Here is a 13,763-nt window from a genome sequence, read left to right on the forward strand (position 1 = left end):
TAAACAAGATGTTGTGTGCCTGAACAGGAATTTCAATCAAATTTCGCACACACACACACACATGCGCGCAAACAAACACGCACACACACACTCACGTTTGTGCTTTCTACTGTGTATACAAGACATTAAAAGCAGTGATTGTACTGTATATTCATTCACAGTCAACAATCTTTTGTTTATTTCAGTAATTGTTATTGTAGTTCATTCTTTTACTGTAGATTTTATTATATATATATATATTTTTATGACTGAGAGACCCGGATGGATGTTCTGAATTTCTTCTATGTACAATACTGTGTAAATATTTTTTTTTTTTCAAACAAAGCAAGAAGTGTATTTATTTCCTGGAATGTCACTTGGGTTTGTGTTTTCTCCTGTATGTAATGCTGCCTGTTGTCTTTCACATGATAGTTCACACAGACTCTGAGGAAATGAAAACAAAGTTGACAGAAAAACAGCTTTGACATTCAGCGTTGAGTTCAAACTTGATGCGTCTCCTCTCTGCCTCACGTGTACAGGCGCTGATGGTGGGAGGCAATTTATGACAACTTGGAGCTGTGGAAATGTCTGCATATCGAAGCTGTTACACATACATGACGCACATTTTTATAGCAACAATCAGCTGAACTGTCAGACAGAGGGAGAGAGGGAGCTTTGTACGAAGCATCTTGTTCTGTGTGCTAGACATTTTCAGGTTTATATTCCTCTGCTGTAATACAATCTGTCATATTTAAAAGGTCTATTTATTGAGAGCTGGCTAAAATGTTCTACAGTGTGCTCCGATGTCTCAACCATGTTTTACTGCTGAACTGGTACAACAATAAACTGGGAGAAAAGCAACAAAACCACCTTGAGATGTGTTGTTTAATCTGGATGAAAAGCAGAATTAAATTGCCAAGCTGAAGGAAGGACACATGCTGGTACTGCACTTTCTTACTCTTTCCCGCACAAATATTTGCTTGGATTGTAGCTACATCCTTTACCTGCTTACCCAAGATCTGTCTGAGAAGTGTTTCCACGTTGAAAAGCAAACTGTGAACGTGTCTGTTTTCTCAGGCTTATGACTAGTTATTGTGTGTGTGTGTTTCTGTCTGTGGGTGGATGTTTGCACATGCATTTTAGCATAAAGCACGTTGACTTTATGTGTAACGAAATTTGCTATAGGAATAAACAGGGCTTGCATAGTATTTGACATTGAAATTATATAGTTAGAACTGTGTACAGATATTGTGCATATATTTTAGACTTTTAGGCTGGCTGTGGTGTTGCATTGGACTGATATATTGAAAGGTATTTCAAATATCTTTCTCAGCTAATTTACTTCTACAGAGGAGCAAAAATACTGAAAGAAATTACATATAACCTTTAAAAGTTTCTCAAACTATCACGAGAGTGCTGAGTTGGATTTTATCAGGGGTTTCTATTTGCCTGGTTGCTGTTCCTCTGGTCACTTGGTTCAGTTAACACCAACCAACACCACCTTCAGGCTGTTATGAAACTGACTTTTGTCCATAATGTCCTGTACCTGAACAAATCCCTGTCAAACAGCTCCCACCAAGACCAGCTCTACCAGTGATCAGCGCCAGAGACTGACAATCCAGCTGTTCTCCAACTGATCAGGTGCTTTCTGATTAATGGCACTTCAATACAGATGAGCATCCTCCTCATTACAGCACGTTAACTGTCTCTTGGACACAGTTTGATTGGTTGATTAAATAACACACAGACGACAGTGTGGGCAGCAACACAGACTCACACTGCCCTCTGCTGGGGAAAACTACACAGTGCGTTTGTCCACACGTCTTTATGTCATGCTGTGAGCCCTTTTTGTACAACTTTCTTATCGGTTTGCACTGTCATTTATTATTGTCCTCGGTATCAATATTGGTTTTCAAGAAGTGGCTGCATCTTCAGTCAGCATCATAAGGAGGAGGAGGAGGAGGAGGAGAAGTCCGTGAGAAAAGAAAGAAAATTCCTTACTCCTACACACTTTCATTTTCACTTGAACGTTTCAATTTGAGTCTCACACGTATATCTGTATGTTTGTCTGTGTGTGTGTGTGTGTGTGTGTGTGTCTGTGTGCTTCATTCGGGTCTAAGTGATTAAGTCCTGTTGCCCACGTGCTGATTCCAGTGGGGGCAAATGAAAGGCGAACCCCCCATTTAAGAAAACATAACTAAACTTTATTCACCAGTTTTGTGGACTATAAAGGATAGTTGTCTTTACACTAGTCTTCTCCAACATTATAAGGAATATCTAGGCTGAGTTTTGTGATCAGTGTCATATAATTAAAGGTGAAGTCATACTTTATTATTTCTCTAATACAAACAAAAGCAATTCATTTGCAGCATTATTAATAGTCTTTTCGCATAGAGACAGTCTGACTAATTTGTAACCCCGTGACCTGCCCCCCCCCCCACACACACACCTCTCCACACCTTACTTGGAAATGATTAAACTTTCGTTGCAAGCCAGTAAGAAGAAGAAGAAGAAGAAGGGGGAAACCGAAAGTATCAGATGAGCTCAAAGCTTTCGCTTTCGCTCCTACGAGCGCACTTAACTTTAGTCAGAACTTCTGCATTTAAGTCTGCAGCTAGGTCTGTTTGTCTAGAACTTTTATTCATTTATCATCTCATTATTAGGCTACAGTATTGTGTTTGAAATCATTTTGGAAGCGTGGGCAGCATCAGAATAAAACATTGATAATTGTTTTCCGTTTGCAAGGTGGGGACGTGATTAAACAGTTGGAGGCACTTTGCTCATGTATCTCTGACAGGCTTTGTTCCTGTGAGAACAACACAGTCTGAGTTGAAGATGGAAGAAGGAGCTAAGATGCACATGAAGGAGTGGCTGATAGCTCAGATAGAGAGTGGGAAGTATGAAGGACTGTGCTGGGAAGATGAGGACAAAACCATGTTCAGGATCCCGTGGAAGCACGCAGCTAAGAAGGACTACAAACAGACGGCGGACGCGGCTCTTTTCAAGGTCAACACTTTCAGTCTGTTTCATATTCTTCAACATGTCATGTGGATTCTTGTGAGTTCATTTGGAAGTTATGGTCAAATACAATTTTAGCACGTTTTGAATTTATTAGGAGGAAGAATTTGATCCAGGAAGAGTCGACTGTTGGATAAAACCAATATTTCCCTTTTGGCTAAATGTATGTATCTTATTTAGTTGAGGCTTATAACAAGTCCATAAATAAAAGATAAAACCTTTCACATTGTAGCCTACCATGTTCAGCTACTAACTGCGGAAATAGGTTTATAATTACAACATATTAGCCTAGTAAATCTAAGTCTAATCAGAAGCCAGACTACTTTTAATCTCGCTCACAGAAGGAGCATTCATTGCTTAATTATTTGGAAACATTTAGATCAGTTATCATGTTGCAAAGGTGTCAGTGGTTTGAAATAGCCAACAGTGTGTCCCATGTATTTATAGAATTTTTCATTTATTTTTTATTTAAACAGGTAATCTGTGTCTGGGACACGTGTCTCATTCTCTAGAGAAATGTAATTTAATTGGATATCCCACCAAAACAGATTTACCTGCTTTCAAAAATGTTGATTTTGTATTCATTATTATACTAATAATTCGTATTATTTTATCCTCTTTCAAAAGGCTATAAATGGTGAATTGTGGGTTAATTTGCGAAGTCTGCTAGAATGAGGCGTTCATGTGCTGTCGTAGATACTAGATACTTTCATGATAAGAAGTTAACTATTCCCTGCAAAGCTCTGTTGCAAGGCTGTGTTGCATTAGTGTTGGATCCTGGTCCAAGAATAGTACATGTTTAACCTGTGGGGAACGCTGTCAAGAGGAAATTTCTTCACTTATAAATATATAAATATAAATAAAGTTAGTGTCACTTCAGTGCTTCTTAACAGACTATTTTGCCTTTCTATTGATTCTAGTTCTGCTGGTTTCATTCACTTAAAGGTATTTAATATTCAGTGAAATGTCAAAGTCTATGTAATCATTAAGTAAACGTAAGTAACAAGGTTGTTAGTTTCAATCTCAAGTCAACACAATCAGAGCCATTTCAGAACTTAAGAAACAGAAACAATGCTAACCTATGCCACCCCTATGCTTTTTATTTGCAAGGCACCATGGCTACAGATGACATGGCTCAGCACTAATACTGATATCAATGTAGCTATTAAAATAGCAAAAGTCTGTGTGGTGCAACTAAATCTAAAAGTACTTCACTGCTATAAATCTGAATGCCACTCCAACCCAATAACTAAACAATTGTTGGCTGAACTCTATCTTAAGTTTATTGAACTTATTTTCTCAAGTGCACTTAAGATAATTCAGTGAGATGTAATGAGCTGAACTGAAGTTATTCAGTAATAGTTCAGACAGATTGGTTAAATGATAAATAAATAATTTTCTTACAGTGCACACTCAGATTGCTGCTTTCATGGTGCTCTGGATGGATTTAGTTAAAGATAGATAATAACAACATATATTTCAGGGAGACATTCCCTTTGAAGAAAATTACACTCCTTTTTCCCCCCAATTATTTATTTATGCATGAGCATCTAATATTTCAATCCTCACATTCAGGCCTGGGCTGTGTACAAGGGCAAGTACAGGGAGGGGAGGGATAAAGCTGACCCCACCATGTGGAAAACCCGTCTCCGCTGTGCACTCAACAAGAGCACAGACTTCCAGGAGGTCCCTGAACGCAACCAGCTGGACATCACTGAACCCTATAAAGTCTACCTTATCCAGCATGACAATGTGTCAGCCAGGCCAGCAGGTAAAGCAAACCGCTCCTTTCCTTTCATATCATCTTATTGATGATGTCAGGGCTGTTCTTTATACTCATCAAAACATTGCACCAGGAGAGAAAGGTAGAGGTAAAGCAAACAAAACAAGAAATGAAATGATGTATTTACATAAAGAGCAAAGGTTTTAAAGTTTTTGACCTTTTTGTCATTCTTGCATCAGCTTTTCATCAATATAAAAAGTTAACCTGCTTTTGGGTGTCTTTCTAACTTGATAGTATCTGGGTCTTTCATTTTTCGTTCCCACTTGTTGCTCTCCTCAGAGTCTCCCCAGACAAAGGATCAAGTTAACATCCAGGCTAAGAGGTCTCCGAGGAGCCCCTGTTTTCTGGACAAACAGGTAAGCTAAAAACATAGAGCCAATAAGCCAGAAATTGACTGTAGCACTGAACTTGCTCAACATTTAACAGTGGATCATATACTGCTCATACAGTGGACACAATTGTCCGAGAGAGGTTGACTTCAGTCACCTCATGCTGAGAACATTGTGTGAGTGCAATCAGTTTCTTATGAATAGGGCTCATTATTCCTGTTTTTTATGAGTGTCAATCCCAGTGAAAAGGTGAGGTGAAGGCTGCTTATTCTCAGCGTCTTCAGGTCAAATTTGTCTTTTGTCTTTTTTGATACCACCGCTATGAGTCATCAAAGTTAGACATTTTCAAATCCTATGTATAGGGTTTATTCATGTATTGTTTATTTAATTGCATTGAGGGACTTTGTATTAGTGGAAGCACTTTTCTGAGCTGTCCACATCTGAAGAGGACTTTACACTGTGGTGAACAACATTGTCTTCTGGCAGCAGGAAACACAGCTTTTGGGGCGTGGGGATTTAATCTGATCAGTTTAATCTGATTTGATTTTATATAAAAGGATCTGATCCTTAAAACTTAGCTATAAACCTCATACTATGTCTACCTAATTTTGGTTCCTGTTTCTGTAGTTTCATTATAAAAAGGAATCATCTCAAGCAAATAAAGAAGAAGAAGAAGAAAAACCATTGTCTGGTAAGGGTTGCGCACATAAACTGGTAAGGTTCTATTGAATGGTTATGGAGAATCATTCACATAGATGTCAGAAAGGCAATCTGTGTAAACCCTATGGATTTAGCAGTATTTTTCAGCCATTTCGCTTCACAACCAACAACAATTAAGCAGACTCTACCTGAAACCCTCAAAGCAAAGAAGAGTAAACTCAAATGATCAAGTTGTGTGTGCATCGGCAAAGAGTGGCCCCAAGTGGGATATTGTTGATCACCATGTGAGTCTACATCTTATGGGTTACCATTAGCTAGCTTGAGCATTTAATTCTTTTTTTTAGCCATGCACAAGGCAGGAATTGCAATGTCGGCCAGTCCACCACTTTGGTCTAGACTGAAATACCTCAACAACAGTTGCCATGACATTTTGTACAGATCTCCATGGTGTCCAGATGACGAATCCTAAAGACTTGATGATCTTGGTGATCTTCTGACTTTTCCTATAGCGCCACCATGAGGTTCACATTTCTGGTTTTGAGTGAAGTGTCTCAACAAGTATTGGATGGAATGTCATGAAATTCAATTCATTCATGTCCCCCTTTAAATTTGTCCAGTACATTGGTTTCTGACAAAATACCTGCAAAACTTATGACATGAAGTCGTAAACATGTTAGCATGCTGACATTAGCATTTAGCTCAAAGTAGCCTACATCTAGTATATAGTATTTGCCACAATAGAAACTCCTACTGTGTGAATGGAATATCTTTGTAGAGGGAATGGATAAAAAAGTTACTAAAAAAGTCAAAGTAGGCCCTGCTTTCTCCAATAAGGACCATGTACCATGTGGGGTGGGGCCCCTCCTGTATCTCACCTCTGCCCAATCTTTGATCAATCAGACCTGCTATATGGATCAATTGAACAAATATTTATGGACCCCATTTGGTTTGCTTAAATAAGACCCAAACGCTACTCCATCACTAACCCATGTTGGTCCCACATGTACACGTTGGTAGGAATTTTATTTGTGAACTTATTTTTAAAAACAACAATCTAATCTTGCAACCTCCTGTGGGGTCCAAATATGCGTTCAGGATTGAGAAAGTACTCATTGAATGTCTCTATTCTGCTTCAGAGGCTCTGCTGAGGGAGCACATGTATTGTGAGATCACAAGAAAGAAACCTCAAAATCACTGTCCTGCTCCTATAACTTTCCTCAGCCCTTCACTTACTACATCAGGTAAGAACGCTTATGGGATTATGCACAGGAAAAAAAACAATTGAACCCGTTACTGGTCTTTGCACTGTATGACCTGGAACTCAAGTTGCAGTTTGTGTGTACAGACTATCGTATGCAGGTGATGCTGTTGTACTACGGCCAGAGGGTGATGAAAATGACCACCAGGAGTCCAGATGGCTGCTTCATCCTGCAGGGCTGTGTCCCCTTGGGAAACGAACGGATCTACGGTCCCTGCATTGCCGAGCAGCTCTCCTTCCCTTCCCCAGGCTCTGTGTGCCTGCCGTCAAGCATGGCTGAGGCAATGAACCGCCTTCTTTGTCATCTGGAGAGGGGTGTGCTATTATGGGTGGCCCCAGATGGGGTGTTCATCAAGCGATTCTGCCAGGGCAGGGTGTACTGGAGCGGTCCCATGGCCCAACACACTGACCGACCCAACAAACTGGAGCGAGAAAAGACCTTCAAACTGCTTGATATACCCACATTTGGCAATGGTAAGGGAATGCATGCATACTTTACATAATAAAAAGAAAACACAATAACATCTACTAAAAAGCAGTTGATACATTACCTACCAGTTAGTCATAAATATGCTCATTGCAAAGAGGCCAAATCTGAATTTTCCTATATGAAATGTTTGTGTACAGAGCTCCAGAGCTGTTTACAGGGGAAGGGACCTACACCTTCTTATGAGATTGAGCTCTGCTTCGGAGAGGAATATCCAGACCCCAACGTACCGAAAACAAAGAAGCTGATCATGGCGCAGGTGGGTGGAAAAGGGCCTAAGAATTTCTTCCACATTTACCCGTAATTTTTTCATTTTAAATTTGCCCTGTAGATCAAGAATACAGTTTAGAAATGCTTTCATTTCACATTAGACTTTTACCTCCCAAGGACTCTCAACGCTATTGAGTGAATGCTCCCTTTAAATTTAGAAACATTCTGAACCCAAATTGGTTCGTCATTCGATACAGATTCCTCTGTCCTTCTTGGGAGGATGAATTCAAAATTATGGCTTCTTTTGGAAATTCTTTTGCACCTGGGCAAAAGGAAGCACTCTCTCTCATACTTGTACTTTGTGTTTATCTTTTTCTATGAAATGAGGGAAAGCAGAGTTACAGAGTCTGACTAGAGTGATGTGAACTGGTGTCTGATGAGTATGATTTACTGTCAAAGGTTTGATCCACCATGTACATTTCTCAAATGCCACCGTGAGCTTGGACTCACAACGTTCTATGTGCTTTTAATGACACACAAGTATGTCAACTCTTTAACGTTCAGCAATCCAGGCAGAACCTTATAATTCCTGTTTGAACGCTCCTTGTGGTAGTATTTTGAACCACCAGTAGAGGTCCCCATGAGCATACTGATTGTGTACTACACTGTGTCCTGCTGGCCAGGTGGTGCCCTTGTTTGCGGTGGAACTGCTGCAGAGGTTCAACTTGGGAGAGACTGAGGAGCAGCGGTCGACTCTCACCTCCAACACAGGGTGAGAAGATATAGAGGAGAAGAGAGGGTAAGCTACCCTGCACCAGGGTAGCCATGAACAATATACATGTGGAATACTGAAGCTTTATTCCTTCCCTGTCATCATTATGAAAGACTAAGAGAAGAGCAAAAATTCCGAGCCTCGTCAGTGGAGATGTATATATAATGAAGAAACGCTGGAGATGCTGCATATTCGCAATGCTTAAAGGGAAATTCAAAGTAATCTATATTTTTACCATGTATTGATTTTTTTTTTTTACATCAGTTCTCAGCTGTTGTTAAAGCACCTAAAACACCTTGTTTAACCCAATGAAACATGCAGATAACATACTGTTAATATGAACACATTTCCTACACTTTTTTTTCACTAACCCCATATTCAGCGTATGTGTTAAATGATAATTTAAGTGTATAGTATTTTACAACCCACGCAGAGAATAAATTGACACCTTTCATTAAATCTATAAAGCTTTTTTTCCTTTATTTCTAGCGAACATCATATAACAGATTCACAATTTTTAAAAATATACATTTTTGTAGCTATAACATTTAAAAAGAAAAATCAACAGGTAAGGTTCTCTTTTTGAAAATAAAATAAAAAAAAACAAACACAAAAACTAAAGTGAGAGAGTGTGCTGAATCAGATGAGATACCCGTATCTGAGTTTAAAATACTTTCATCATTTTCCCTGCCTTCAAACATATACAGTACGTAAAAAATGAGATGGGAACAGAAGCGTACAGTTCACAGGGGTCAAGAGTATTCACAAAGCATCATGTTCCAACGTGTTATTAGCACCATTACTCTTCAGCCATACTGCACTTTTTACTCTTTCCATCATTCAGTTTTTAATGGAAAAACACCATGAGTGTTGAGGCGATGTGGCACAGACCTGTCTGTGTGGGTGGGATTGTCTGTTACGCAGTTTTCATTAGTGTTCTCCCTTTCTCAGAGATAATGTTAAGAACATATTGGAGGGTAATGCCTTGACGAACAGTTGTTTGAAATGACTCCCAGTGATGAGAATAAAAAAAGGCGAAGAGTTGCTCATACATTCACCTTGCCTGCCCAGGCCGACACGTAGGCATCGGCTCAGAAGCAAGAAAAAAACCCCAAACAAAAATGCATTGCGAAATTGACAGAGAGATTGCATTAAATCTGTTTAGCATATTTACTGTATATAACATCTGTAATGTAATATATATAGTCAACTTTTGTTCATATATATCTGCACTTCTTCAATAGTGTTTACTTTCATAACACTGATTGAAAATGGATACCCTGCAGAAAACACTGTCAGTAAGTAGGTGTGTGGGACAACCATTACAAAAACAGAGTGAACACAGACAAGTGCTTGATTGTCTCACTAAATGTCTTCAGTGTGTCTGTAAGGAGCCATCCAGAGATCCTTCAGCTGCTGCTCCTTACTTAGGGCTGTGCTAAGTAAGGTTGAGGAAAGGAAAGGAAGGAAAGGAGGGGTGCAAAAAGGTTTGACTAGGTTAATATTTTGGGCAGCAGTGTGGACACCCGTAAATTGTGTTTTCTATAGTTTTTTTATTCCTTCCCTGCAACCCTGCCTTGAGGTCTCTCAATTGTTTGTCTTGGTGGGTGCAACAGAGACAAGGAGGGTGTGTATGTGCTTAGGTGTGTATGTAAGTATGCATGTTTACGTATGCATTTCCAAGTTTCTACTGCCACTTCATTAGCTTGGAGCCATGAGGTAAATCCAGGAGGCTTTCATCAGTTCCGGGTGAGGGAAGGGTGTCCGGGGCAGACCAGCGTCGTTTGCGTGGACGTGGCTGCTCCTGGGCAGGAGGCTCTGCAGCCAAAGCGCGTGGAGGGGCTGGCGCGGTAGGAGTTGGGTGGTGAGGAAGAGGGGGAGGAGGAGGTGGAGGTGGCATCTCCTCCCTGTGCGAGCTGCTGGACTCTCCTGCAACCCTGGAGGGGAGCTGCGTGCGATGGGCCCTGGAGCCAGCACGTATGTGTGTCCGGTGGGTTTGGGTGGGTGTGGGGGTGAGAGCCAGGCAGACATCCCCCTCCATGAGCTGGCGGCAGGGCAGGCCATACAGCTGCGTGGTTCTCTGGGGACAGCAAGAAGACCAGCCTCGGTCCTGCACAAAGAACGGATACTCCACCAAGACCTTCAGTAACTCCTACACAAAACCACAACATTGTTATACAATGGTATACAACATGTTATCCTCTGACAAGATCAAGGCAACTACAGACTAAACTATGACTGATTTGCATCAACAATCATCTTGTCATTGCAATTATTTTTGATTATGCTGCTATGTAGAGTATAAGATGAAGCATATATCTAAAGAGAAAGCTGACCTGAGTGTTGCGGTCTGTGAGGTGGACTTGCAGGTGGCTGAAGCCCTGTGCACTGCTGGGGGAAATCAGCAGCACAGTGCAGGTGCTGAGGTGGAACTCTGGGGAGGTATCTGCACTCCTCAGGAAGTCCTCGGTCCGCAGTTCCTCCACCCGCTTCAACCGCCCGCTGGCCAACTCAATCAGAGAACCCTTGGTGAAGTGAGGTAGGAGCGCAGGGGGAGATGGGTGAAGGCCAGGGGGTGAGGTGTGAAGATGGGAAGGAGATAACTCTCTCCCTCGGTCTCTTTCTCTGTCCCGTCGCCGCTCACTGTCTCTTTCTTGGTCTTTGTCATGTTGAAGGTGCTTCTCTTTGTCTTTACCTCGCTCCCTGTCCCTTTGTAGGACCTTTTCTCTGTCTCTATCTTGGTCTCTATCCCGATCTCTTTCCCGGTCTCTTTGCGACCTGTCATGGCTGTTAGGCAGACCCAGAGGTGAGTGCGGTGAGTTCCTTAGATTGTGCTGCCTGGGGCCTGGCTCCCTGTGCAGGTTGTACAGAGGTGTTCCTGAGGGGCTGTAGAGTGGGTAGGCCTGGGCCTGAGGGCTGGGGTGGCACACCGATCCCAAGGAGTAGTAGATCTGGGCTTCAGCTGGTGTGGCCCCTAGGGGGTCCAATAGTCCCCCTCTACCTGCCCTGGGGACTGGTCCCAGGGGATGGGGACTGATGGAAAGTAAATTGGAGCTGGTCTTAACTATCTCATGCGGATGTCTGTCCTGCAGTGAGGAATGTGGCTCAGGGCCCTCCTGAGCTTGTGAGTCTGACAAAAATGGCCCTCCAGAATGGATGCGGGATGTTAGATCCTCCTGATGTCTCCGTCCACCGTTGGTATGGGAGCTGTGTGGACTGACGTCCAGCCTGGTTCTGCTGCTATCGTTCCCATATTCTCCTGTGAGCAGAGGCCTGGAGGTTGAGGCAGTCCTGCTGCCTGGCCCATCCAGGCCGTTGGACCTCTTGCCCAGGTACCTGTGTCTGGCTTCAACTAAGCTTGGATCTTGAGGGTAGAGAGAGTGGTGGCTAAACAAGTACGACGAGGAGAAGAGAGAGGAGCTGTTGTCCCGCCGCCCGCTATTAATGTACCACATCTCTCTAGAATCGGCTGGGAAGGGAGTCTTAAAGGAGGAAGTGGAGGAGGAAGATGGGGAAGGTGGCAAGGAGAGGGGCCCTTCCCCTCTAAGCCACCTGGAGTGGTGGGGTAGGGGTGTGGATAGAGGATCATCTCTCCAGGCAGGAGATCCTGAGCCCCTCCTCTCGCTGACCTGACCTGGGAAAAGGGGGAGAGAGACAGAGGGAGAGTAGCTCAGGTGCCATGGTAGGGGCAGGGGAAGGCCTGGTGCTGGAGCAGGAAGGGGTGGAGGAGTATGTAGGAGATGGAGGTTTTGGTTAATCAGAGCTCTGTCCCTGTCGCTGGCCTCCCTGCCTCCCTCCCCTCCCCCTGCGCTGGACCGACTCCGGAGCGGCACAGGGGGTTTAAACTCGTCCAGAGGGACGTGGTGTTCTGTTGATCCTTGCCGAGACTCCCTCTTCTTGGGAGGGAGGCACTCTTTGCCACGGTCGGGGCTGGGATTCATGGGTGGGCTCCAGCGGCAGTGGGGGCCCCCTGTGTGTGGGTGTAGGCTAGGTCACATGGGCCTCACGGGAGAACGAGGGGCGCAGACAGAGGGGAAGGCTGCTACACAGCATCACTGTCAGATCACTGTTGATTCTTTTGTACTGAAGCACCACTCACCTAGAGAGAGGATGAAAGAGGACAGAAACAGAGATAAGGTAGGTAAAAAGGAGGGAGAGGACAGAGACGGAAGTAAGAGAGATTAAGAGTGAACATAGAAAAAGGACAGTCTGTTGGGTCCTGGCATCAGTTGTTGTTAAGACTTCGCTGTCTGGTCAGGGATGCAAACAAACATTCAGCTGCATCAGACAGATGGGAGAGAAATCAGCCAGTGACTCCCTCATATAAACTACTTTAAAAAGGTTAGAAACCCTTAGCTTTCTGATAGCTGTCGCTAATTAGTCATTACCTATATGTGCACTGCGGTGGGACTGAAACTACCCAACTTACTCGTTTCATTCAAACACATTACTCCCACATGTGGGCTAAAAATACATTTTGCAGCCAATGAAGTTCAGAGGCAGTGCATTATGTGTGTGTAAAGACACACACACATCGAGCACTCACAGCAGGAGAGTTTTCATCTCTGACTCTCAGGGGATGATTGGAATATGTAGATATGTTTTTGTACCACTTTCATGAACCACCCCCACGACACCCCCGGGTGTTCTCTGTATTCTATATAAGCTTACTACTAGCACCCCCACCCCCCACCCCTTCTCTTTCAGACACGCACACACGGACAGCAACAGACACACAAATACTCCCTCAGGCGGCTGTACTTACTCCCCCAGTGATAGGCAAAGCTGGTCACCACCCACCCAAAAGCTGACAGAAACACTGTTGATATTACCACCAGTTGTTGTGGATACAGGATATGTGTCTTTGCATATTAATTATGTGTCACAGCAGGGGTGTGGGGAAATGTGTGTGTCTGTTTGTGTGTGTGTGCATGCCATGTTTGTGTGCATGTGTAACTTTTCTTTCTGGGAGAAATGTGTGAATGTGTTTATTTGTTTAGGTCTTTGTGTGCGTGTGTGTTTGTGTTTGAGTCCTCGAATGTGTCAGAGATTTTGCAGCCTTGTTTCATTCAGTGAGAAGTGCGGGGGAGCTCTACTAATTCTTCTCCAAACGTTTTAAATGAGCTCTTTTGATGTGATGGTTGCCGCGCCGCCAGCCCAGCTGTTCCTTCCACCACCACCACCACCACCGCCGCCGCCACCAACGCTGCTCCCGCCGCCGCCACAACACCACAGCACCACAGCACCATGCTGCCACTCAGCCCCGC

General features: G+C 43.2%; 2 protein-coding genes across 2 annotated transcripts; one reads left to right on the forward strand and one right to left on the reverse strand.

Moving 5' to 3' along the window:
- The first annotated feature begins 2,571 nt into the window (after positions 1 to 2,571).
- irf10 (interferon regulatory factor 10) lies at positions 2,572 to 8,963 on the forward strand. Its single transcript, XM_070910159.1, has 8 exons — positions 2,572 to 2,985; positions 4,573 to 4,768; positions 5,060 to 5,136; positions 5,737 to 5,800; positions 6,906 to 7,010; positions 7,115 to 7,501; positions 7,655 to 7,773; positions 8,408 to 8,963. Exons 1-8 carry the CDS (start codon positions 2,815 to 2,817, stop codon positions 8,498 to 8,500), a joined length of 1,212 nt encoding a protein of 403 aa, XP_070766260.1. The 5' UTR covers positions 2,572 to 2,814; the 3' UTR covers positions 8,501 to 8,963.
- A 1,220-nt stretch (positions 8,964 to 10,183) lies between these two features.
- Positions 10,184 to 12,437, reverse strand: LOC139288371 (uncharacterized). The gene is made up of 2 exons (XM_070909648.1): positions 10,833 to 12,437; positions 10,184 to 10,648 (listed from the first exon to the last, which is right to left on the reverse strand). The coding sequence occupies exons 1-2, from the start codon at positions 12,435 to 12,437 to the stop codon at positions 10,184 to 10,186; spliced, it is 2,070 nt and encodes a 689-aa protein (XP_070765749.1).
- Between the last annotated feature and the right edge of the window lie 1,326 nt (positions 12,438 to 13,763).

Source organism: Enoplosus armatus, chromosome 8 (assembly GCF_043641665.1).
Source record: "Enoplosus armatus isolate fEnoArm2 chromosome 8, fEnoArm2.hap1, whole genome shotgun sequence".
NCBI lineage: Eukaryota > Metazoa > Chordata > Actinopteri > Centrarchiformes > Enoplosidae > Enoplosus > Enoplosus armatus.

Excerpts from the sequence above, each read along its gene's own strand:
- irf10 (XM_070910159.1), top strand. The coding sequence starts at position 2,815 with ATGGAAGAAGGAGCTAAGATGCACATGAAGGAGTGGCTGATAGCTCAG. Across the intron at positions 4,769-5,059 it reads TGTGTCAGCCAGGCCAGCAG|AGTCTCCCCAGACAAAGGAT; the intron begins GTAAAGCAAACC and ends TGCTCTCCTCAG. Across the intron at positions 7,011-7,114 it reads CCCTTCACTTACTACATCAG|ACTATCGTATGCAGGTGATG; the intron begins GTAAGAACGCTT and ends TTGTGTGTACAG.
- LOC139288371 (XM_070909648.1), bottom strand. The coding sequence starts at position 12,437 with ATGAATCCCAGCCCCGACCGTGGCAAAGAGTGCCTCCCTCCCAAGAAG. Across the intron at positions 10,649-10,832 it reads TCACAGACCGCAACACTCAG|GAGTTACTGAAGGTCTTGGT; the intron begins GTCAGCTTTCTC and ends GGTTTTGTGTAG.